At 36.9% G+C, this 27,070-nt stretch overlaps 1 protein-coding gene across 7 annotated transcripts in view; it reads left to right on the top strand.

The window, feature by feature from the left end:
- The window catches only part of Babam2 (BRISC and BRCA1 A complex member 2), a 383,627-nt gene that overhangs the window by 26,481 nt on the left and 330,076 nt on the right, over positions 1-27,070 (top strand). For all 7 annotated transcript variants that reach the window (XR_010040993.1, XM_063230452.1, XM_063230445.1 and 4 more), the window contains exon 3: positions 24,965-25,041. Coding sequence is in view for 6 of the 7 variants with exons in the window: in XM_063230452.1 (XP_063086522.1) it covers positions 24,965-25,041 (77 nt within the window). In the remaining variant the exon portion in view is untranslated. The remainder of the gene's footprint in view (positions 1-24,964; positions 25,042-27,070) is intronic.

The following is a 27,070-nucleotide window of genomic DNA, read 5'->3' as shown; positions in this document are numbered from 1 at the left end:
CACCACCAGTAACAACAACGGTAAAATGCAACATAAGAAGAAGAGCTAGCCAAATGTCTCCAAACACTTCCAAAGCTGATCCATTAAAAGGGAGAAAACCAGAGCCATACACTTGCCATACACCAAGATGATGTAAGTGAGATAGTAAAAGAGATCAATAAGGCATTTGGTAAGCTCACAGAAGATGTAACAGATACTGGGCCAAATAAATAATCAGCACGTTTATAGAAGACCCTGCTAAAAAAAGCTAGCAGAGTTAAACAAAATGATATGAGGCATAATGGCCAGCATAGAAATGAATTAAGGTCCATAAAAAGGCTCCAAATAGGTATTCAGAAGTGACTTTTGTGAGGACAGAGTGTCAGAACTAAAAGGGCTGTTAGCGGTGACTGAGTAATGAGAGTTACGTTACAACAACAACAGATCATGAAAAATGGATCCAGCAGCTCCTAGATGATGCAAAGAAGACTAAGATTAATTAGAATTCATGAAAAATCAGAAGATAGGACATACGTCATAAAAAGCCAGTTTACTGAAATAATAGAAAACTTTCCAAATGAAGGAAAAGAACTTATACAGATACACAAGGCATACGGAAACCCAAATGGCCACCATCAGAAAAGAACCTTTTCATGACATAGTGAAAATCACAGAAGTTCAACATAAAAACAGAATATTAAATGCTGCTAGAGCAATCACTTATAAAGGAAAACCCATCAGAATTATAGCAGACTTAACATAAACTGTAAAAGCCAGGAGAGCTGGGAGCAAAGTGTTTTAAACCCTAAAAGTATACAGTTTTTCCAACTAGGATGATGTATCCTGCAAAACTATCATTCAGAATTGATGGATAAATAAGATACTTTCATAATAAAGAGTCACTAGAGAAATTCATGACCACCAAATCAGCATTCCAACATAGGAAATCTCTGAGACAATAAAACTAGCAATGACGAAAGGTCTAATAGAATGAATACAGGAGACAGAGTGAGCTGTAAAGTAGAAGGGAAACATGGAGTCAGCGCTAGGAAACAGCCAACGACAGAAGTCAGTCAGTACCAACCGGTAATGATTTTCAATGTAAGTAATCTCCATCCCCCAATCAAAAGACACATTATGGCAGAATAGATCGCGACACAAAATCCATAGGATGCTCTGTACAAGAACTACATGTAATTTAAAAAGAAACTCCTAGACTAAAAATCAAAGAGTAGAAAACAGTATTCCATGCAAGGGGAACCCTCCCCCAAAAGCAGGAATAGCTGTGCTATTTTCAGACAAAGTGGACTTTAAACCAAAACTAGCCAAAAGAAGAAAATACTGTCACATATTGTTTTAGGGAGCAGTCCAGCAGGAAGCAATAACAATTACATGTATGAACCAACTTCATAAAGTAAGTACTACTGGACATAAAATACTAGGCAAACAAATACAGTCGGGACCCCAATACTCCACTATCATAGATAGATCAACTAGACAAAAAAATAAAAAAGAAATAGCAGAAATGAACAAAACCTTTGAACAAATGGACTTAATAGATATCTGTGAGGTGTTTCACCCAACAAAGAATACAAATTCTCAGCGGCTTGTGGAACTTTCTCTAAACTACACCATATACTAGCGAATAAAGCAAGTGTAAATACATGTGAAAGAATTGAAATTGTCCCATGCATATTATCAGACCATAGTGCATGAAACTGGAAAACAACAACCGCCTAGAAATTATATAAATGCTTTAAAACTAAGCTATATACTCTTAAAATATCTCACAGAAGCAATCAAGGAACAAAAAAGACAATTCCTAGAACTAACCAGTACAACATACCACAACATATCGACATGACGAAAACAGTCTTAAGAGAAACATGTATAGCTGTGAATGCCCACATAACAATAACAGAGGGAGCTTTAAATACTATACTGTAACCATGCCTTTCATGTATGTACAATCCAAATCCAAGTCTAGTACAAGGAAGGAAGTTATAAAAATCGGAGAAAAAAAATGAAACTGATACCAAAGAAACGAAAACCAACAAATAATCATCTCAAACTCCCCACAAATAATAACAACAATAACCCCAAAAGTCAAGGCAAAGAATCAACAAATACAGGAGTTGGTTGGATGTGTGTGTGTGTGTGTGTGTGTGTGTGTGTGTGTGTGTGTGTGTGAGACAGGGCCTTACTATATGGTTCAGGCTGGCCTTGGGCTCACTTTGTAGCCCAGGCTGGTCTCAAGGATCTTTCTACTTCAGTCTCCCGAGTGCTGGAATTACAGGAGTGGGCCGCTGTGCCTGGCTCAGGAGTTGGTTTTTAAAATTGAAAAAAAAAAAAGAATATAAACTCGTAATCTAACAAACAAACAAAAAAGACCCAAACCAATGCAAAAGGTGAGATTACAATGGTCTTTGCTAAAATAAAAAAAGATTAATAACAACTTCCTCACAAACCTGTTTGCCAATAAATTAGAGAATTTAAAATAAATGGTTTCCTTGGTCTGGGGATTTAGCTCAGCAGCGTAAGTGCCTGCCTGGTAAGCATGAAGCCATGAGCAGTACCAAAATTAAAAAAAAAAAAAAAGGTTTCCTGGAGATACATGAATTATGAAATCTGAACCAAGAAGATTTAAAAAAACCTGAATAATCCAACAAGAGGAAGTGGAATTGAAGCAGTAAGAAAACCTACTGCATCAGAGAAGCCCGTGTACAGATGGATTATTCACTGCTGAATTTTATACAAACTTCTAGGTAGATCTAGTATTAATACTTCTCAAACTGTGTAATGAGTTCAAAGGGAAGGAGCACTCCCAAGTTATTCCTGGTATGTAGCATTGCCCCAATTCCAGAATCAGAGAAAGATCCAACCAGAAGTGAGAAGTATGTACTAATCTTTTTAGTGATACAAATGCAAAAATCCTCAAGACATTGGGAAACAACACAATAAATCATCAAAAGGTCATGCGTCATGACCAAGTAGGTTTCATCTTAGGAATGCAGGATGGTTCAATATACTCAAATTAGTAAGTCTAATCCATCACATACACAGGAGCAAGGACAAAAATTACACGATCATCTCAGTAGGTGCAAAAAAAGTCTTTAACAAAATTCAACATCTTTTCATAAAAATATTGAAGAAAATAGATCCTAAAAGACCTTACCTCAACTTGATAAGAAACATTTATGATAAACCTACTCCCAGCATCATATTAGATGGGGAAAAAACTAAAAGACTGAAAGCTTTCTCTCTAAAATCAGGAACAGAACAAGAATGTCCACTATTGCTACTCCTGTTCAACATAGTATTCAAAACTTTAGCAAGAGCAGTTAGACAAGAAAAAAAAATCAGAAAGATGTATATAAGAAAGAAAGAATTAAAATTTTCATTATTAGCAGATGATAGTATCTTTTATACAGGTGACCCAAAAAATAATCCACCAGAAGACTCTTAGAATATGGGGCTGGAGATTTAGCTCAGTGGCATAAGCACCTGCCTTGCAAGCAGGCGGTCATGAGTTCAATCCCCGGTACTGATAAAAAAAAAAAAAAGTTTAAAAGACTCTTAGAATAACTAAATTCAGTAATGTAGCAAAATACAAAATCAACACACAAAAATCAGTAGTATTCCTATACACTAATAATGAATCTGAGAAACAAAAGTACCATTCATAAAAGAAAATACTACTCATAATAGCATCAAGAAGAATTAAATACTTAGGAATTAACCCAACTATGGAAGTGAAGGACCTTTACAACAAAAGCTGCATTACTTTTTTTTTTTTTGTAATTTTTATTTTAAAGAGAATAAAACCAAGCAAAATAAAACAGAATAAAGCCAATCAAAACAAAGCAGTATGACACAGGACTTCAAAACAAGATCATAGCAAATCAACAATGGTTACCATAATGCCTCTTGTTGACTTCAAAATAGCTTCCCATACTTTCAGACATAGTAAAATAAAACAAAAAAGAACAGAATAAAACCAATAAAAACAAAACAATGAACATAACCAAGGACTTCAAAACAAGATAATAATAAATCCAAAATGGCTACCGTAATATATCTTATCTGTGAAATAGCTTCCTGTGCCATCAGATGTAATAAAATCAAACAAGACAGAACAGAATAAAACTGAAGCAAGCAAAACTATGAAAATATAGGGGTAGGGGCTTGGCTCTTCTTGTCTTGCAGCCTGCACGCTGGAAGGGGCTGGCATCTGGTTCTCTCCCCAGTGGCCTGTGCATGGGGCTGACTTGCAGGGAGGGCTTGTTTCTTGTTGGCTTCTTGTTCTCCTCCCCTGCTGTCCATAAATGGTACTGACTCATCAAAAGCTACATTGCTCTGAGAAAAGAAATTGAAGACATAAGACAACAGAAAAGTATCCCCTGTTCCTGGATAGGCAGGATGAATATAGTCAAAATCACCACACTTCTGAAATTGCTATACAGATTTATCAAAATTTCAGTGAAAATACCAACAGCATTGTTTGTAGAACTGGAGAAAATAATCGTAAAATTTACATGAAGCCAGAAGAGACCCAGAATAACAAAAACAACCCAGGCTAGTAAAAATAAAGTGGAGACATTACAATCGTGGACTTCAAGTTATACCACAAAGCTACAGTGATAAAAACAGCATGGTGCTGGCACAAAAGCAGGCATATAGATCATGGAACAGAATAGATGAAGAACCAACCCTAGGCACATAAAACTGTTTGGTCTTTTACCAAGGGGCTAAAAACATACACTGGAAGAAAGATAGCCTTTTTAATAAATAGTGCTGAAAAAACTGTCAACATGCAGGAGATTGAATCTACACCTGTCTCTCTCACTGTGTTCTAAACTAACATCAAAATGGATCAAAGAAGTAAATGTGAGATCAGAGATATTTAACATGCTGAAATACAAAATAGGTAAAATGCTTGAAGTCAGAGGCATAGGGTAGGACATTACAAACAGAATTTTGACTGCACAGTACATACTTTGAGAATCAATAGATGCAATAATATCCAATGAAAAAGCTTCCTCATAGCAAAAGAAACAACTAACACAGTAAAAAGACGGCCTATAGAATGAAAAAATTTTGCCAGCTAGTCATCCGAGGACTAATATCTAGAACAATGGTGGTGAACCTTTTAGAGGGGAGGGCCTGAATTGCAATCTCAAACCCACTTCTTTATCGTGAAGAGCCAACACTGCAATTAAAACTGCTTAAGTTTAGAAAAAACAACTCATATGTCAACATCTTTTACTTAATGGAAAAACAAATAATGTGTGCGTGGGTTCCCCACCACTGATCTAGAATATATAAAGAACTTAAAATAATTAGGCACCCCAAAATAAAAGAGCCAGTAAAAAGTGGGCAAGTGAAATGAATAGACATGGCACATAAGGACCACTAATGGCTAATAAATACATGAAGAAATCCTCAGCATTACTGGCCATTAGAGAAATGCAAAGTAAAACCATACTGAGATTCCATCTTAGCCCAGAGAGATTGGCCATCATCAAGAAATCAAATAGTAACAAGTGCTGACGAGGCTGTGGGGGAGAAGAGGAACCTTGTACATTGTTGGTGGGAATGTATAACCACTATGAAAACTAGTATGGAGGGTCCTCCAAAACCTGAAACTAGAAGTTCCCTTTGACCAGCTCCTCTCCTGTTAGGGCTCTTTACAGAAGATTACAGTGATACATGCATATCCATGTTGATAGTAGCGTAATTCATAATAGCTTAATCTTGCAAGCAACGTATATATCCATCAACAAATGATGCCTAAAGAAAATGTGGTATTTCTGTACAGTGGAGGACTATTCTGCCCTTAAGTGGGATAAACTTGAGGCATTTGCAGGAAAATGGATGCATCTTGAAACCATAACATGAAGTGAAATAAATCAGATACGTAAGCTTAAATATCACATTTTTATATGAGATATACAAATTGTAAACAAAAAGTAAAATAAAAGGTAATAGAAAAAAGGTAATGGGAACGAGGAAGATACTTTAGATCTTTCGCAAATGGAAAGCAGGTCAAGAGATGGGAATGAGGGCTGGGGATTTAGCTCAGCGGCATAAGCACCTGCCTTGCAAGCAGGCGGTCATGAGTTTGATCCCCGGTACTGATAAAAAAAAAAAAAAAAGAGATGGGAGTGGGAATGTTAAGGAAGGGGATGAAGAGAGGAACAGAGATGTGATACCTATCAGCTCCCCACGAGCAATGCAAACATGGTCTAATAAAAAGAAAGCAATTACAGGGTAGAATTTAGATAGAAACTTCTTAGGAGACTAAAAGACAAAAGACTCATTTAGTATCAAAAATGATTCAGCAAATGCAATAGTTTTAAATGGGAATGTTTTCTGTGTGATAATTTGTCACAGGTGGGCTAGATCTTAGAGCAGTAGGTAATCTGAGAAGAATTCGTAGGTAGCTAAAAGGGTTGAGGAGGGGCAAAATGTCCTTGTTGCAATGGGGCAGACATCAACCGCAGGTAGTTCTTTTAAGTTTCTCATTGATTACTTTTGACTTGAATTCCAAGTCTCTTTCATTCTCATTTTGTTTCAGTTTTTCCATTTTACAAATTAGTGAAGAATTGAAAGTTTGAATGATGTAAATCTTAATTAAATGTATGATGTAATTATTAGCTTTCTGGAATAGTTTCTGGCTTTATTTAATTTTCCTTAGACAATATTTGTCAAATTTTATATAAAGAAATATCTTTTAGAACTATCATTTGTAGGTTTTTATAAATATTATGTATATAATCACACATATTTATGTAAGAAATTAAAGGAATTTTTACTGTTTTTTTTTTTTTTTTGTTTTTATCGGTACCAGGGATCGAACTCATGACTGACTACCTGCTTGCAAGGCAGGCGTTTATGCCGCTGAGCTAAATCCCCAGCCCCAAGAAATTAAAGGAATTTTTAAGAAAAGATTTCAGAGGGCCAGTGTACTTCAATGGAAGATGGGAAGTATAGCCAGATAGGTGGAATTTAAGAGATTGTAGATTTGTAACTATGATTTCAGGATATGAACAGTTCATTTCTTTAGATGTGGAGGCTGAGGTTGTAAAAGTGAGCATGACGTTTAGGATTTCTAAAGATTTATGAGGAAATCCTACAAATTTATGCTAGCATTCATATTTCAAGGTTGAGTGACTCCCTTCTAACTGGGTCATCAATTAATATCTTTTTATGAGAAATGAATCTAAGAATACGTTAGAGCTACATCTGGATGAAAATCAAGTAGCCTTACTAGTTCTGAGTAGTCAGATGATCTGGTGGCAAATTTTAGGCAATGAAGTCTACTGATACTCCTGTCCACTTAGGGCTATCAAAAGAACACTTAGAAAAAGGGAAATAACAGGGTGCTGTTATGGGAAAGTCAAGATGATAAGGAGGTTGGAGGACATCAAAGTAAAATCGTTTGTCTTTAGCATTACAGAATCTTTAGTGAAATGTTTCTCAAATTATCTTATAGATCAGAGCTTTGAACAAATTCCAGTAAATCACAAACTGATAACTTTTGTAAAGCACCATAAGACAGATTAGTAGAAAAATGAGATGAAAAAGCAAGAAATACCAGCCTTGACCTTTTTTTTTTACTGGTTTTATCAGCCTTAACGTTATTTTTACACAGTGCTTTAAAATTTTTAAAATCCATACACTTAATTTCTGTGCTTTTCTCATTATAAAATAATAATTGTTTATAGACCAGAACTGGTCCATGGATTCCAAATAACACTACTCTAGAAAGATTTCCATCTTCTGATAGTCTAGGAATTGACTTTCTATTTATTTGTTTTCTTTGATTTTTGAGACAGGGTCTCTCTCTGGAGTCAGGATATCCTGGGACTTACTATGAACTCTGGGCTGGTCTCAAACTCTCGGCAATCCTCATGCCTCAGTTTCCTGAGTGCCGGATTATAGGCATGTGCTGCCATGTCTGGTTGATTTGGCTTTTTAAAACAGTTCTCAGAAGTAAGATAATAGATACTGTATAATCTAATTAAAAAATTAAAAATATGGTATGTTGGACCTGGGTACACGTGCAGGGCTGTGGCGTGGCCCTGGCACGGCTGAACTGAAAACCAGGAGACACCTCAGGGTGCAAGACAGGCCACAGCTGAGGCCACCCGGACACTTTCTGGATAGTCTTTCTTAATTAGCATCGTCTGTTGCTCTGAGGGGTCCTTGAACACCTCCCAAGATCCTGCTCAGGTTTCCTCCCTTGTCCACTCAACTCCTTGCTTATTCTGATTAACTATGGGCTGCCCAGGGTCACTTAGCCGCTGGCTAGTAGAGTTACGAGCTCTGCTGAGGATTTTAGTTCTCCTGTAGCCCTAAAATCATGCCGTGTGTTTCATTCCTTTCGACCTTCACTGTGCAGTCATTTGAGAGGTTGGGGAACCTAGGTACAGACCCCAACAATGGTAGGTGATTTTAAGAATGAAGACTTCTCTTAAAATTGCTAAATTTTTCAGTTGTATCAGTGAAAACTCAGAGCATCGTTGCTTTTTGTATTTGTTATGTGTACTAAAAGAAGCACAGATTTTAAGTAGAGAATGTTTACAATTCAGTCTTTAATCTGTGTTCACCCATATTTTCTCTACTCACTGAAATTTACTTTGTATAAGAAATACAAAGCTAGAGTACCTAGTAAGTACTGTGACGATGCCAACATAAAGTATATAATTTCAAAGCAAATAAGGGAAACACATCAGAGCTCTGTATATTCCCTTTAAGAATCTTTACTATCGGGGCATACCAAGATAAATCAGTCCTTTGCTGTCTATGCAGGATTTAGATGGGATTTAGGTGAATAGGAGCAAATAATATAAAAATATAAAGCCTTCAGAGTACAGAAAAGTGAGCAAATAATATAAAATATAGCTTTTAGTAGCCAGTAAATAAGGAATATATTCCCTTTGGACATGCTTTAAGTCAACAGGTGAAAATGATGGCCTAAACAGGGCCCTATGGCCCTGTTTTTATTGAAATAATTAATAGTGTTTAGTATAAAAATTAATTTTTTTTTAGTACTGGGAATCGAATTCAGGACCTTGTGCTTGCCCGGCAGGCACTTGTGCTGCTGAGCTACATCCCTGGTCCTAAAAATTACCTTTTATAAAATTACATTGTACATGAAATGTGGAAAATGAGTATGTAAACTAGCATTGGCCTCTATAACATTTATAAATTTGACATTACGCATTCCCACAGTTGGAATTCCAATTTGACCATGACCTTTATGTAATTTGTTTTACATTGGCATGATCTTTGAGTGTGTTGGTCTTTCCTAGCTCTACATTCTCACTGGTATTATTTCTGAAATAGTGTTCAGGTGTCTTCTGTGGGCCAGGGTACACTGCTGCATGCTAAGAGATCAGGCTATAGCACACTGTTTCTTCTTAGAGCTTCCTGTCCAGCAGAGTGTCTGTCTCCAGTTTTGCTCTGCTTAAGGACAATTGCAGAGAAATATTTCTGCTTCCTTTGCCCTGACTGATCCAATTCATTCTTGATAGGCCATTTTTTCTTCATTACTTTAGGTACAAGTGGTTTCTCTGCTTTTTAAAATCCAATTGTGTTGTATTCTTTAACAATTAATTTGGCAGTTAATCATGTTAATTGTTTTGAATTGTTATTTAAATTGCATCAATTTTCATGTTTCGATTTTTGGCTTATTACAGAATAGAGATTCTTTTTCTATCTCTTAGAGCAGTGATTGCTGAACCTTTTTGATTATTTGCTCTATATTTGTCTGTTTGGACTGCTATCACAAAATACTTTACACTGGGTAATTTGTTAGCAACAGAAATTTACTGTTCCCAGTTCTGGGGAAGACCTGTTCCTCCTACATGGTCCCCTCTGTGCGTCCTCATGGTAGAAGGGGAAGCGGGGCAGAAGTCTCCTGCAGGCCCCTAAAAAGACACCAGGCTTACTAAGCAGGGCTTTCATGATGCGGCGTCTCTCACTTAATACCAGCGCACTGGGGACTACATTTGGTTACGAGAATTTTGGAAAGAGACAGACATTCAGACTGTAGCATACCCTAAACTATGACAAACCCCAATACATAAAATTTTAATTATAAATACATAGTATAATACATATACCATATGAATTAGATAAAAGAAAGATGAAATAAGCCATACTGTAAAAATAATGTATATTATAGCACAGCAGTTTCACATATCATATTTGAAAAGTAAACCTGAAAAAGTAGGGAGAGACTAAGGAAAGAAATACAAGATTGACCACGTACTTTATGCCTTAAGAGTAATTTTAGGCCTACTCAGTAGTTATATGAATAGTTTTGTTAAAAATTTGTGTTTCACACACAGAAGATTGAATCTTGGCCTATATCTGTTACCATGTACCAAAATAAAATAAAAATGGATCAAAGACATGAATGTTACAACAGAAATACTCTGTTGGAAGATAAAATAGGTAAAACTCTTAAAGGATGTTCTAAATAGAACCCTAGTTACACATACACAAAAATAACATTAAGAGCCAACAAATGGGATTATATTGCATTAAAAAGCCACAGCAAAGGAAACACCCACTAGAAGAGACAACCTACAGAATGGGAAAATTTGTTTTGCTAGCTATTCCTCTGACAGAGGACTGTACAAAGAACTCAAATAAACCAGGTCCTCCCCACCTTACAAAGTAAAAGATCCAGTTAAAAAATGGGCAGCTAAATTGAACAGGCACTGTTCAGAAGAAGCACAAAAGGCCAGTGCATGTGTGAAAAAAGTGCTCAGTGTCTCTGATCACCAAGCAAACATAAAGCAGTGTTGAGATTCCATCTTAGTTGAGGAAGAATGGTTATTATCAAGACATTAAGCAATAAAAAATTTCTGGTGAAGCTGCCGGGGGAGAGAACCTTTATACATTTTTGACAGGAATGTAAACTAGTATAACTCTGGAAATCAGTCCAGAGATTCCTCAGAAAACTAAAAATAGGCATTCCATTTGACATAGCTGTTCTCTCCCAGGCATTTTCTTGAAAGAGTTGAAGATCTTCTGTCACGGTGATAACAAATGTACCATGTTTAACTCTTAGAAGTGGCCTCCATCAGCAGATGCCTGTATAAAGAAAATGTGGCATTTGTACATAACGGAATACTCCTGGCCATAAAGAAGCATACATTTTAGTCATCTGTAGGAAAATGGAGGCAGCTTGAGGTAGCAGTGTTAAGTGAAGTAAATCAGCACAGACAGTTACATATCACATTATTTCTTTTATCTGAAACCAGAAGTATAAATAATCTAAAAACAAAAGACAGACAATAGGAAAAAGGGGAGATAGATCTTTTACGAATATGAATGGGATCCAGAGAGGGAGGGAAAAAGGAGGGAGAGGAGAGAAAAGGGAATGAAAATCATTCAGACGTACATGTGCCTGCTCCTTTTAATGAATGTAAAAATACGTATGTCAAATGTGTACAAATAAAAAAATAAAAATCTGAAAGCAAGAACCTTAGGAAAGATATACCTGTGCTTGCATTGTCGGTATTAATTTCTAGCCACAAATTCTTTTAAAGAATAAGTGTAAACTGCTTGTCTATTTCTCAAGGATTTTAGTATAGGCTAAACAATTTATTCACCCATGAAGCCTATCACAGCATGCTAAAGGCATCAGACTCATGTTAATCGCCACCATAAACACTTCCAGATTGTGGAACTTTCATTCTTCCCTCAAGACATTTAAATTACTCTGTGGGGACAAATTCAATTACCAGGGCCCTTCTGTAGGGTTCTGGTAAGGGTTAATTTCATTCTTGAGGACTGCATAATAGTTTTACTCTCCCCTCTCTGTTTCTGTAGACAGGGGACTGTCTACATATTCAGCTGAATATAGACCACTTACCTGTAGCATTTCTGTACCCATCACAGAATGGTCAACAAATACTTGTGCATTTCTTTTGGAAAAAATAAATGTGTACCCCTATTAGAGATTTGTGGAAAATTGTCTACTGAGTTAAAAATTTTAATATAGGAGAAGTAAAGAGTGTAAGAACATGCTGTTTCAAAATGATTTACTAGCATTGGAAAGAAAAAAAAAAGTTGTTTGCAACACAGGTGGCTACGTTGACCCAATGACCATAGAGAATCCAGCTCAAGTTACTGTGATTCTTCTAAGCTCAGACATAAGACAACTGAAAGCAATGATTCTCAAAAATTCAGTATTCATTAGAGACACCCGGGGGGATATGAAAACACAGGTAAAACATGTATTTATATCATAATACTAAAACATAGACATTTCTGTGCTGTCACCACCATAAAGAAATAAGATATCAGCAACATGTCAGGAGTCGCTCCTGTGCCTCTTCCTAGTCCTGACTGCCTTTTCCCCTTAGAGAGAAACTGTTATTTTTATAATAATCACTTTCTTGATTAATTATTTTTATCACTTAGTGTGGAGGACCACCTGGACAACTCTCCTTGAACAAAGAGCAGTTCCTTCCACTTTGGGGAAACCTAGCCTGACTCCCTGTGCTGATGGGTACCTAGCTGAGAGGCCGTGTCCTTCCCCAAATAGGCTGGCTGAGGTGCTCAAGTGTGATCTTTGAAGCTGGGCCGCAATGGCTGTTTCCCCACCCCAGTGTCTCCCAAGACGTTGTTGAGTCAGGTGGGATGGCAGAGTCGGGGCTACGCTCCAGGACTGTCAACTGGGTTTGAACCTCGCCATAAGAGAGTGTGACTTCCCAGGGTGGAAAAGTTTGTACGTCAGGAACTAAGACATTCGGTGCTACCTTGGTTGTGTCGTGCAGATTGGTGGGTCTTTCTGCGTATCCTCCTCTCTGCACACTGCAGAGGGGCTCTCGGGCCTCCTGGCCAGCCCAGCTCACAGTGCTCACGTAATTCCTGCCTTTCTCGAAGTCACTCATCCTCTAGCCACTCTCTTCGTCAGGAATTAATACAATCCATGTTAGAACCTGGGTCGAGGTCTTTATCTGGGCCTCACTCGACCCTTTGGCTCCCCATAATTATAAATAGTTAGTGCCTTTATTTTTGCTGTGGGCTGCACTGGAAGTGATACATTGGGATTAATTTGCTAGAATTCCAATGACATTTCCATGGGATTACAAATCTAAACTTCCCAGACCGCCATGGGACAAAAAAAGGTCTCTATTTTTAGCGTCCATAACACAGTTTTTTTTCTCCTGATTTTGAACTTTAAATAATGGAATCATGATATATTCATTCTTTCACTCAATAACATATTTGTGAGATTCATCCATATTGTTACATGTCTAGTTTATTTCATTGCTGTAATAATATTTCATTTTATGATTACATCCTAAGTTTTTTTTCTAAGCCTATAGCTGATGGCATTTGGTATTGAGTTTGAAATTACATTTTTTTTGGTGGTACTGGGAATTGAACAAAGGGCATTGTGTGTGCTAGGCAAGTACTCTGGAATTACATTTTAATTATTCTGGATGAGGGTATTTCAAAGAATGCTACTGTTGTGTACATTTTTGTATATATCTTTGGTGAACATTGGTATGCATATCAGCTATTTTAGGAATAAAATTGCTAGATCACATGTGTACATTTTTTCATGTTTAAAAATGCTATAGTTTTCTAAAACAGGTTTGCCAATTAGTTCTTCCTGTGTGCAGAGTTTCCAGCCTCTATAGTCGTCTCAATACTTGCAGTTTATTATCAATTTAATTTTAACCATCCTGGTGGGTTGTAGTATCTCATTGTAGGTTTAAATTGCATTTCCTTAGTGACTAATTAAGTCATGTACTTTTTCATATTTTAATTAATACATAAACTTTTTCATTTTTTCACATATTTGGATCCACACTTAGGAAAGTTTTTTTCTGGTCTAACAACTTAGAGCTAAAAACTTGTTTTTTTCTTGTTGAATTGCAGGTCTTTGTGAATGGTGGAAATAAGTTCAAATGTTACATGTTTCAGATACTTCTCCCATTCTGTGGTTTGTCTTTTCATTCTCTGAATGGTGTTTTCTGATGAGCAGAGTTCTAATATTAATGTGCTGTAATTTATCCTTTTCTTTATAATTCTTTTGGGAGATTTTTATGTAATCTAAGTTTAAAGACTTTTTTTTATTACTCTTTACTCAAGTTATCTTCTAAAAATACTTTTCTTTTTACACCTGGTCTTGATTTTTGTAGATGGCACGAGATGGGGTTCAAGTTTTCCCTTATAAGAATGTGCAATTGACCAAGCACCATTTATTAAAAAAAAAAAAATTGTTTTCTTCACTGAAGCACAGAGCTGCTTTTGTCAGTCATAAATTTTCTAAATATGTGATGCTTTATTTTGTTTCATTGGCTTGTCTGGTTTTGGTTCTTGGTTCTTGGCATTCCACTTATATTTTAGAACTCCTTTTAGGTTTAGGGCGAGCTGACAGCTTTGCATTATGTATCTTTTAATATTTAAACTTAGTATCTTTGTTTTCTTCATTTTCCTTTTGATACTGTAATAACTTTCTGCATAAAGATCTTGCACATTGAATTTGATCATTTGATGTTCTTCATTTTCTCCTTTTCAGTGCTGTGAATTGAACCTCGGGGCCTGTGCATGCTGGGAAAACAATCAGCCCTGAGCAACAACCTCATCATGTTTGATGTTATTTTTGATGACACATTTTTAAAAGTTTTTTTTTAACCGTGGTATATAGAAGTAGATTTTCTATATTTGTGAAGCAATTTTGTAAGCTCACAGGATTATTTCAAAAGTGCATACGAAGATGTAAAAAGCTTTCTACATGCACATATTTTCTGCACATAAATACAGTTGTATTTCTTCCCTTTCACTCTGTACACCTTTTGTTTCCCCATGTTCCTGGTTAGGACTTCCAGGACTGTGTTGAATGAAAATAGTGAGAGAGCAAGTATCCTTGTCTCATCACAAAAGGAAAAATATGTTGCTATTATGACATGACTATGGTTTTTTTTTTTATAGATAGCTTTTCTGGGAATAAGGATATACCTTTTTATTCTAGTTTAAAAATTATTCTAGTTTAAAAATTTAAAATTATGAGTGAATGCCTAATTTTATCACTTATTCTGCACTTACTGGGCTAAGCCTACTCATTTTCTTCTTTAATCTGTTAATAGAAAGAATTAAATGTATGTATTAGAAATGAAGAAAAGTTGAAAATTAATGAGTTAAGTATCCAGCTAAAACAGTTAAATGATTTCCCTCTCTTGATTGACTGTCAAAAGCAGTCTTTGAGCCTATCATTTCTACTGAAATTGTATTGTAGTTTAAACCATGCTTTTGTTATGGGAACACCTACCACTATTTAAAAATACTCCTTACTCTAGAATTGAAACCTATCATTTATAAATGGAGATAGGGTACAAAAGCTGGGAATAGCAGTTGATGCCACATGAACTGGCAAACACATTTTCTGAATATCTGAATTTTTAATTTTAAAACATTCTAAGTTAAGTCACTTATTTTGGTAATGGCATTTTGAAATCCATTAAAACATCATATTCTAGTAAGGTCTGGAAATAGATTTTAGGCATTAGAGATATAGAGGATATACTTGGCATATTAGGAATCTGATATGTCATCAAGTAGATAGTACTATTCCCCCAGAGAACAATGTAAAAATATCTACCTCAGTGCAATTTTGCTGCATTCTTTTGGTAATTTTAATTCATGTGTTTCCTTGAAAAAAGCCCCAGACTTGAGTTTAGGAAATTTGGTCTAGTCAACTAGATGGGCTGTGATTCTCAAGGCTGATTATGTCAGATTCATTGTATCAGAAGCATGAATGCCTTTGCATTTTGAGAACTGTTTAGGCAGATGTTAGGATAGCAGTTTTCCAGCTTCTTTACTGTGTCAGCTAGGAACTGTAGTAACCTTGAAACTGATATAGTTTGAGTGGAATTGATATTAGATTAAGTTCATAATTAATTCTGTAAAATGAAAATGTATTGAATATCATGAACTTACAATTATTCATTGCAGTTGGTGTTTACAAGGCAGTTATTGGTCTTGGAGTCTATTTTGTTTCACAGTTCACTGTTATTTTAAGTTGCCAAAGTGGAAGACTTCCTTCTTAGCTGATGGTAAATATCGTTGGTTAAGCACACACGTCACTATCAAGAAAACAGGAAGCTATGTAGGAGAGCCTGCCAAATGGTAATTAATAGGGCAAAGGAAGCTGACGTCCTCAGGGAAGGAAACCTGGATTCATCTACTTTCTTCTTTTTGGGTGGGCTAAAGGACAGAAATGGTCTAAATCGTTGTTTTTTTCCAGACAGTAGCAAATAATAGGTTTAGCTTTAAGCCAGAGACTGATTTAAGATGTGGCCAGAGATCTGTGACCAATCCCAGTGCTCCTACTGAGTGCCCATGAAACTCTCAAGGCATTAGTGACATCACCTGCAAAATGACAACTTCTAGTTTAGTTTATGATTATTAATACATGGTAAAATTTTATCATTGTTGAGTGCTTAGCACAGTGCTGGGTGCTGTATTGTGTTAGATTAAAAAAATTGTAAAAGTTATTAGCACCAAGATTCTTGCATTCTTGTGGAGAAAACAACCACAATTTGAAAATAAATAATAATACTAGGACTCATATGATTAAAGGTAAAATAAGAGACTGTAAGGATGAGAGTATGCAAAATAAAATGCTTAGCATTTTATTATATTAATGTTTAACTGCAGTGTCTTTAATAAAGAACTAGAGTAAACTACCTTCTTTGATCTTATCAAGAATTCCCACCTGGTAATTGCTACTTGCGTAATGTATAGAATGTGAGTTCAATTCCCTTGGTTCTCCCAAATGTTAAACTTTAAAATAGTGCATTCCTGGTATATTGCAGTAAGTCAAAATCAGGAAAAGGTATATTAAATAGCGTAGTTCTTTATGTGAAACCTTTTTACACTGTAATACTGGAATAAGTTTTTGTTGTCGCTGCTGCTACTTACCCCCCACTCTCCTCCTGCCTCCCTTTCTCCCACTTCCTTTCTTCCTTCCCTGCTGCAGCTCCCTATTCGCTTTGCTTTTTCCTTCCCTTCCTTTTCTTTATCTTTTCTTTGTGCTACTGGAGATTGAACTCAGGGCCTTGCTGCTGAGCTGCATCCCCTGCCCATTTTTCCTTTTATTATGAGATAGGGCCTCATTAAGTATGAAGGTATGATGCTCCTGCCTCTGCCTGCGAGCCTGCTGGGACTGCAGGTGTGTGCCACCGTATCAGGCTGGTATTTCCTCTTAGCACAGCGCCTGAGAGTTAGTAAGCACTAATGAACTATAGTTAAGGGACAAATTTGAAGTTACATTTTAAACTGTCAACAGTGTTATTTTGTTAAAAGTTACTCAGTTTGGAATATTGGTTTTTATTTTATGCAAAAAAAGGTAAAACAAAATTTCATAACAAAATAATAGAAGAATAATAATAGCTAATACAGTACATGTTATTTCTTTAAAGTAGTCTCTGGGGTACAAGATATGGGCATAAAAATTTCTCCCATCGAAATTATTATAAACCTTCCTTTTTAATGATCTAAGAGATGGAATATTGACTTTTTAAACGTTGAAAGTAAGTGTATAAAGATAAGTTGCTTTATACAAATATAAATTAAATGAAACCAGTAGTTTTTTCTTTAGTAGCTGTTTCATACTTGTTAAGGAAATGATTTGCTAGGTGGATGGTTTTCCCTGTTCTGTTAGTTATCTGTTTACTGATCTCTGGCTGCAGTTTCATGGGTGGCGGTCTAGAACCAACCAGCCAAGCTATTTATCAAATTTTGATGCAAGAAACTGCGAGAAATAATGACTGTTGGAAATGTGACAGTGGCCTGGGATGATGCAGGTCAGCAGTTTGGTGCTTGCTTAGGGTGTGTCAGGTCCTCTTTATCCTCAGCATCACACGCACATGCCTGTGAAAAGGGGATGTGAAGTTCTGTAATATCACAATTAAAGAAACTCTGATCTTTTATTTCTTGTAGTTTCTTTCGCTGTATTGTAGACACAGTGGTCTTTTCAAAACAGAGTAAGATAATGTTACTCTTCTGCTTAAAACCCTTCTTTGTGCCTGGTGTGAAAGCTGAGTTCAGTGCCACCTCTTGCAGGACTCTGCATAATCTCTGTTTGCTTGCCCCTTCCTTGTCCATTGCTCCTCCCTCTTGCACTTGCCCCAGCTGTGTCGCCGAGATATATAAAGATTTCTTCCCCAGATGCATCAGGCTCGTTTCTGCTTTCATGTCTTCGCACCTGCTCTCTCTTCTGGAATGCCGTATGCTGGAACTGAATGATTGGTGCCTTCCTGTTGTTCAAGTTTAGGATTTAACCTTCTCTAGAGGTCTTCCTTGGTTTTCCAGTATAAAAGTGGCACCTGTTTTTATTGTAGCACCCTGTCTTATTTTCTTCGTAACATTTAGTAATCTTAAACCATCTTTATGTAAATGCGCTGTTTATCATTTCTTTTCCTTCATTAGGATTGAAATACCTTGAGACCGAAGATCTTGTGTGTCTTGTCCACTGTATTTCTAATACCTAGAACAGTGCTCAGTGAGCCTTACCTAAGTGAAACCTCCTCCCCCTCAACAGCAAGTGAGCAAGTGAATCCCTCAGATGGAGAAATATACTTTATAACAGCTTGCGATGTGGTAAGGGAGGAAGCAAAGGAGCAGGGCACAAAAACTTCCAGTTCTGTTAAATTGTAAGGTAAATAATATGAAGTGTAGCTTAGAAGTGAGTGTAACCATTTAGAAACAAGACAGTTTCACATCGAATCCTGAGGATTTCCTGTACTACTACTAATTTCCATTTTGCTGTATAGATAATTTGATCCTCAGGCTCCGAAAATTCGGGGTTGTGAATGTTTTTCCTCATTTTAAAGCATTGCAGGTTGGATATTATTAGTGTTTTATGGTGTTTTTGCTATCACTGTGTTATCTTTTCTATTTTGTAATGCTAGAATTTATGTGTTTTCTCTAATTCTTCAAGTAACTAGTTGCGGATTAGGAAATATTATACTGTGGATTAAACATCCCTAATCTGAAAACCCAAGATCCAAAATGCTTCAACGTGCAGAACTTTGAGTGTCATTTGATGTCACAAATGGAAAATTCCACTCCTGATCTTATGTCAGGTTTGAAGTCAAAATGTTGACTCACTAAAAATATTGTATAAAATTACCTTCAGGCTAGGATGTAGAACCTGCACATGCAACCTAAGACTTTGGTCCCACCTTAAGAGATCTCATTATGTGTGTATGACTATTTATTCCAAATACAAAAACCCTGAAATCTGAAACACTTCTGATACTCAGCATTTTGAATAACAGGTCACCAGCTTGGAAAAAGGGAAATACTTTGGTACCTTTTACAAATTGTGCCCTTAGTATTTTTTTTTTTTTGAAATTCTGTATTATTTCTACCCTTTTTTCTGTTTTGCTTTTTTTCCTCTTTAAATAAAATTTAAAAAATGTGCCCTGAAGTTTATTTTAGTTTATTTATTTTTCTTTTCTTTTTTTTTTTTTTTTTTTGAGACAGTGTCTTGCTGTGTAGTTCAGGCTGGCCTTGAACTCGTTAAGTAGCTCATCCTGGTCTTGAATTCGTGGCAGTCCGCCTGTCTCAGCCTCCCCAGTGCTGGCATTACAGGCATGTGCTACCATGCCTAGCTCAAGGTTATTTTATATTGAAAAGAAATATGTTCTTAAAGTCTTAAAATAAGTTACTGTTCAGTTGCTTGTGCAACTTTGTTGTTTACTTTTTTGTCTCAGTCTCCTCTTTATTTTTTAATTATTACTTTTAAATTAGTACTTTTACAATATATAATAATTACATTTATCATGGATAGTTTGTACATGTACATGACGCGCTTTAAATCTATTTTGTCCCCTTCCCTTCTCATCCCTCCCTTGTTCCCCCCAGCTCTTCATCACCTTCCTATTTGAACTAGTTTCATTTCCATTTTTCTTCAATTCTCTTTTTTTAAAAATCCTTTTTCGCTTCCTTTCCTCCTTCCATGTATCACCTGTTCTTCTTCCCATTTGAAAAAGATCTCCCTACCTCCTGTTATCCAACCTTTATTTTGCTCTTTATTTATGTTTTGGGTTTCTCATATAAGAGGAACCATGTGATACTTACACTTGAGTGTTTGATTTATTTCACTTAGCGTAGTGGTGGTAAGATCCATCCATGTATCTGCTGATGCATTGTTAAGCCTTCTGTAAGGCAAAGTAGTCCTTCACTGTGTAGAAATACCACATTTTATTTATCTGTTCATCTGTTTCTGAGGTGCAGGTATTATGAATTATGCTCTGTAAACAGGGATATGAATGTGTCACTGTAGTAAGGATGACGGTCACTCCTGTGGGGAGATTCCTAGAAGGGAGAACTGGGTCAGATGGGATTTTTATTTATATTTTTTATTTTTTTTAAATTTTATTTAAGGAGAAAAAGAAAAAAAAAGCAGAGAAAGGGTACAAGTTATACAGGTTTATGGAAAAAAATAAACAGTAGGAAATCACTAGTTAATGGATTACATATTGTCATCTTAGAAATAATTGTTCAAGTTACAAAATTAAAGCTTATAAAGTGGACATTCCAACAGTGAGACTGCAAACAGTTCTGTTCAATGATCCAACAAAACTCAGTACTATCTATCTTATACATTTAAATCTATCTATCTTATACATTTAAATATACATGCAGTTATATCGTTTAGAGCACTTTCTTTTCCTCTCTTTTGTACAATGACAATTACACATTTTGGGTTTTGTTGCTCCCACAGTTCTTACTACTTTTTTGGAAGAGAGTAGAACCAAATGTGACATAACAGAACAGAGTCAGTCAAATTAAAAAGGTGGACATAATAATGTAAAAGCATAATACAAAGTGATCAACAATGGTTACCATGATGCCTCCCGCTATCTCTAATAGAATTGCCTATATCATCAGTTATAATAAAATTGAACAAAACAATAAAGAACAAAACTAACAAAACCAAAACATTGGAGACATTATAGGTCTTCAAAAGTAGATAATAGTCAACCAGAATGGGCATCATAATGAATCCCACTATCTTCACAGCTGTTGCCTAAACTTTCAAACCTGGTACTATCAAGCAAAACAGAATAGAGGAACATCAGTCAAAACAAGATGGTGAGAGCAATACAGGGCTTTAAATCAAGATAATGGAGAGTCAAAGTGGGTTACTATAATATATCCTGCTATTTTTTATTTATTTTTCCCTTAATTAAAAGGATAAAAATAAAAAAGTAAATAATAAAATGGAGATTGAGATAAAAGAGGGCATAACAGCAAAACAGCGCAGATCAAACATAACCATTTAAGCAAAATAGTGTTTCACCACAAGATAATCCCGACATAAAAGTAGTTACCATATTGTCTCTTTCCTTGAAATCTTTGAGTATAACTTCGTATACTGTAGCATCAAATATATCAAAACAATGTAAAACCATTTAAGAAAATGACAGTATTACAGGGTATTTAGAATCAACTAACAGAAAATGAACAATGGTTTCTGTATAATCTCCTTGTCTATAAAAGTTTTTGTTTATACTATCACATATAATAAAATCCAATAAGATACAACCTGTTTAGACCAATAGAGACAGAAGAACAAAAGCTTGATGAGACTTCAAAACAAGATGATACTAAATCAGTATTACCTCTTAAGACGTCATTTTCTCCAAAATAGCTGTTCCTATCATCCAATCTTCCCTGCCTCATTTCTGTTGAGCTCTTTTTCTGTCATTAGTTGTCAGTTTGTCTTCTTCATTTTGTTTTCTGCTCCATTCATTGTGGCCTCTCTGCCGCTATTTCTGGATTCTTCATATTTTTCTTTTTTAGAATATCCTGCAGTATTCTCTGTAGAGTTGAATTGGTGGTTGCATATTCCCCTAGTTCCTCTTTATCCTGGAAGCACCTTGTTTTTCCATCAATTTCCAGGGATAGTTGTGCAGGATATATCAATCTTGGCTGGAGGTTATTATCTTTCAAAGCTTGAATTATTTCCCCCCACGTTCTTCGTGATTTGATGGTTTGTGCCGAGAAGTCTGCTGTAATTCTGATGGGTGTTCCCTTGTAAGTGATCTGTTTCTTGTCTCTGAAGGCTTTTAATATTCTGTTCTTGTATTGGATTTGTGGAATTTTAATTATTATATGCCTGGGTGTAGCTCTGTTTGGGTTGTAGGTGGCTGGGGTCCTGTATGCTTCATACAACTGAGTATCTTTACCTTTTGCTAAATTAGGAAAATTCTCCTGGATTATTTCTGTGAGTAGCTTTTGTAGTTCATTTGTTTGTGTCCCTACTTCCTCTTTTATGTTCTTAATTCTTAAGTTATAGACCCTCTTATCATCTTCTAGTCTTTGTATTATTGCTGTTTGTTTCTTTGTTACTTTTAAGAAGTTTTTCATTTCATGCTCCCATATTACAAATCTGCCCTCCAGTTCAGATAGTCTGTCCTTAGTTTCTTTCAAGCTGTTATGCCAGTTTTCGATAGAGTTTTTAGTTTCCTGGTAATCTCTTTGAACCTGCTTCACTTATTCTATGCTTTTTCTATTTTCTCCATTAAACAATTCTCCTGTCTTTTTCTGTTCTTCCGTTCCACCATCTGTGTTTTCTTGGGTGGTACTTAGCATTTCTCTAACTCTTCTGCTTATGTCTAGCTTCAGGTCATTATTAACTTCATTCCTGAACTCGTCTATGAGGCTCTGGAGATAGCGCTTTATATCTACTGGTGCTGTGTCTGCTATTGCCTGTTTCTCAAGATTTTGGGCCAAGGAGCCATTCTTGTTGCTGCCTTTTCCCATATTCTTTGTTCCTTATATATGCAAGTGTATATAGGAGGCTCAGCTTCCTTCCCTGTCGGCCACAGTCTGATTGAATTGCACCTGGTTAGGTGTTCCCACCCACTGCAGCGCACCAGGAAGTTGCAGACCAGGCAGCCTATGCGGGGCCGCCCCTCCAGGTCAATCTACCTTCAGGTGCTGGGACCTGGGTTGTGCTAGCCTACTGGGTCTCAGCCAGCAGCGTCACATAGGCTAGGCACTGCTCACCAATCCCGCTTGAGAGGGGGATACATGACTGGAGTCACTGCAGCGCCCTGTTCTGGCAAGTCTGCCCAGTCCCAGAATGTCCTTTGTTGGAGTCTCCTAGGCCATGGAAGAGTCCCAGTTTCCCTCACTCACCTCAGGTCAATGCACAGCTCCCGGCCCGTCCTGCTTTCAACTCTGTTCACTGATTCCCGTTCTCAGTTTTTGTGAGTCTCTCTCCCTGCTGAGCCGATGTAGACGCAGCAGCGGCAGCGGGAAACCCAAATCGCGGCTTCCAATGGTGCGGGCTCCAACTTCCACACTGAGGCTTTTCTGTTCCTGTTATAGCACCAGGATTGCATTCCCAGTTGATTTCTCTCAGCCCAGTTCATTCTTGGGTCCGCGGGGCATATCTCCACTTGCTTATGATTCCTTACTCTGCACCATTCCTGAATTCTAAGCTGGGTCTTTCAGAGAGCCTCCATAGATGCTGCTATCTGTCCGCCATGTTCTCCCGGAAGTGCTATTTTTAGTTTTTTGAGGAGTTGTCATATTTGTCTCCATTCTGGTTGTACTAGTTTACATTCTCACCAGCAATGTGGAAGGGTCCCTTTTATCCTCCTGCCACTTTCCCAGCATTTGTTTTGCTTTTTTTTTTTGCTTTTTCATTTTTATTGGTGCAAGGCAGGTGCTTATGCCGCTGAGCTAAATCCCCAGCCCCTTTCCCAGCATTTGTTACTAGATTTTCTGACAGGCATTCTTTCCAGAATAAGGAGATATTTCACTGTTGTTCTAATTTGTATTTCTCTTGTTGTTGATTTCTGAAACTGATACCTTTTTTAAGTTCCTAACAATAAAGAGGGATACTCTAGTTATTTATGTTAAGTACATCTGATTCAAAGGCTTTTTTTCTCTCTCTTTCACATTCAGATAGTTTTGGGAAGAAGAAATAGTAAACCTGATATGAGGACTGAGCTACTGTCTTTAAAGCCAGTATTTGTTGACTTTATTTCCAAATGACCTTTCCCTTGCAAGCGGCCATCTAAGGAAGTCATGCATTTATTCCAACTTCTTCATCAATTAAACTGCTTTTATAAATTCAAGTTTTAGAATTGCTTTAGGGTTACTTTTGGAGTTATGAAAGAAAATCAGTCTCCTTGCTTTGTAAATTATCTTAATTTTAAACAGTGAAATGAAGACATCCAACGTTCTCAGTTGATTTTATATTTGCATTTTATTAAAATATGAGGCCAGTACTGCTGTTATGTAGTTGAAATTCTGACTTGTAAGATCATGAGATACCTTGTAAAGTAAATATGTGTAAAAAGAAAGAACTTTGTGAAGTAATACATTAAAAAAATGTTGAGACCTGGGTGACTAATTCAGTCCCACCATGTAAAATTTGCATTTTATCTGAAAGAAAGTGCAGTGCACAGTGCTCTACTGCAGATGAAAGTCACAGCGTGCCAAATCTAGAGGAGCGTGTACCTTTGTGGAAAGAAAGAAAGCCATCTGGTACCAGAAAAAGGCCCAAAGCGGGTGCTTTTTTGTTCTAACAGAGTGAAAGCTTAAAGTCCATGTTTAAAATATGACCATAAAATTACTTTTCTCTTATAATTCTTGGCGTCAAAGACGGGAGATCTGTTTTGGATGATATACCTAGTTTTAAAAGTTGAGATGCACTTCTTTGAGAGGTGTATTTGAAGTACTGATGGTGTGAGTTGCTAGAGGAGATAAGTTGTGTTGTGAGATAGATAGATGACTGGTTTTAGGGCGAGGCTTGCTGTCTTCTCCTCCATGACCATAAAGGCTTTTTTTGCTTTCATTTTTATTCTGCAACCCAATGTTTTACTTTGCCTTTATGAATCACTTTTTGTTTACTTAACTATTATAAATTGGTCTTTAAAATTTGTTTTTAAAATATCTCCTCTTTGTGCTTTTCATAAAGCTGCACTTCCTTGACTCCTGGGCCTAACTGTGACCGATTCAAGCTGCACATACCATACGCTGGAGAGACATTAAAATGTAAGTATATGATGACAGGTTTACCTGAAATAGAGATTGCAGTATTAATTATTGGACCTTGTGATTTAGTTTTTATTTCTGATATGTGCTATCTTCTGATGCTGATCAGTAGCATTTAGTAATTTTCTTTGTTCAGTCTTAGATCTATTAAAAATAAAGCAGTTGGCAGGGAGTAAGTTGCAATCAAATAGATCTACATAGAAATTCTTCATTTTTAAAAAGTGAGTTGTGGTTGTGTACACCTGTAATCCTAGCACTCAGGAGGCTGAGGCAGGAGGATCATTGTGTGTTGGAGGCCAGGCTGAGCTATATACTGAGTTCAGGGCCAACCCGAACTGCATTGGGTGACCCTCTGTCATTCTTCCCACCCACCCCCCACCCCCCACCCCCAAAAAAAGAAAGAAGATAATTGTTGATTTTGGGGCATGCACAGTAATTCTTACATACATTTTTTTCTCCGTAGGTGGCCCCTAATGTAATACCTCAAAAAGAGATTCATTGCTTTTTTTTTTGTCTTTTTGAGACAGAGTTTCACTACGCAGTTCAGGTGGACCTTGAACTCACTTTGTAGCCCAGGCTGGCTTCAAATTTGCAGTAATCCTCTTGCCTCAGCCTGCCAGTGCTGAGACTATGGGCATGCTCCAACGCCTGGCCAAGAGATTCATTGCTTTAAAATACCTATTTAGAATAATTTTTAGGTAGGAATAGCTTCTATCTAGAGCTGCTAACTACCTTCTAGAATTTCTGCTGCTAAGAATCATTGTCAGTCGTGTATTCACAGTTGCCTCCTGATTGCCACCTGATCATAACAGTCCATCTTCACAGAGACTCTTGGCATTGGTAAGGTGTGTTATCACCATGTAATCTGTTGTGTAGCAAGGGTCAGAAATGCAGAAAACCTACCAAGAGCCCGCCTGGTGGCATAAGGTAAGGGAGCAGATTAAATGTGGCAGAGTAAGACACTCTGTCCCTGGGGAGACTGCCTCTTTTTAACTCAGGGTTTTTATACGAGTGCTGCTTTTTCAAAATTAAGATTGTGATGGGGCCGATTCTGGCAGTGCATGCCTGCAATGTCAGTACTCTAGGAGACTGAAGGAGGAGGTCGTCAGTTTGAACCTCTTAGTCACAATTTAGTGACTTAGCACAATCATTTGTCAAAATAAAAAATTTAAAAATGGGCTTAGGATGTAGCCTTTGCAGAAGGCCCTGTGTTCAATCCCTAGTACCACAAGACAAAGCAAAATAATCCAAAGCATAATGGAAGCCAGCGTTCTGCAGACTCCCGTGAATGTGTGTGAGGGCTGGCTTGAGTTCCTGACTGTGGGTTATGACTTCAGCTGGGTAGTATATAAGATCTACTGCTGAACTTACGCACCTTCTACAGCATCTGTCTAGATTGATTCAACCCCTTTTGCCACTGGTATCATTCCTGAAACTCTAGGCCAGTGTGAAAGTGACAGGTTTGTTAGGATCAGTCATCTGAACAAGAATTTTGTCACTGGTCGTTATACTTGTGGTCAACAGAGCATTGAAATCTTCTTGTTCTTAGAACGATGAATAAGGAACTTAGCTATTAATGGTGATACATGTTGGTAAGCTGTGGTTTTTGGTGTTTTACTTTTCTTTGTTACCAGGACTGGACTTAAGTTTGTCAGGCAGGCACTGTGCTGCCAAGCTACTTCCGCAGCCCATAAATGCGTTGCTTTAGTTCTTCTGGGGATCGTCTCCATTCTCTAGGTGGTGTACTTTTGCCTGTTTCTTGAGTTATACAATTTTAGACATTATTAACTGTTTATTTCTTGTCCCAGTATATAAAGCACCAGCCTGTTTTCACTACACCCCTTATTTCTCTCTTCCTCTTCAGCTCCATGACCATCTGTGCTTTCTACCCGGGTTACCTACCATGCAGCTTAAAAATTTTTACTTTTGCTTATGGTGCCTTTTATCTAGCCCAGGGTGTTGGACATGCTAGGCAAGTACTCTGCCGCTGAGCTATGTCCCCAGTCCAAATATTTTTACTTTGTTTTCT

The sequence above is a fragment of the Cavia porcellus genome, unplaced genomic scaffold (genome assembly GCF_034190915.1).
Source record: "Cavia porcellus strain 051 isolate PalLab524CR breed Dunkin Hartley unplaced genomic scaffold, mCavPor4.1 scaffold_1, whole genome shotgun sequence".
In the NCBI taxonomy this organism is placed as follows: Eukaryota; Metazoa; Chordata; class Mammalia; order Rodentia; family Caviidae; genus Cavia; species Cavia porcellus.
The sequence above is the reverse complement of the archived record's forward strand: the minus strand, read 5'-3'. Positions and strand labels throughout refer to the sequence as shown.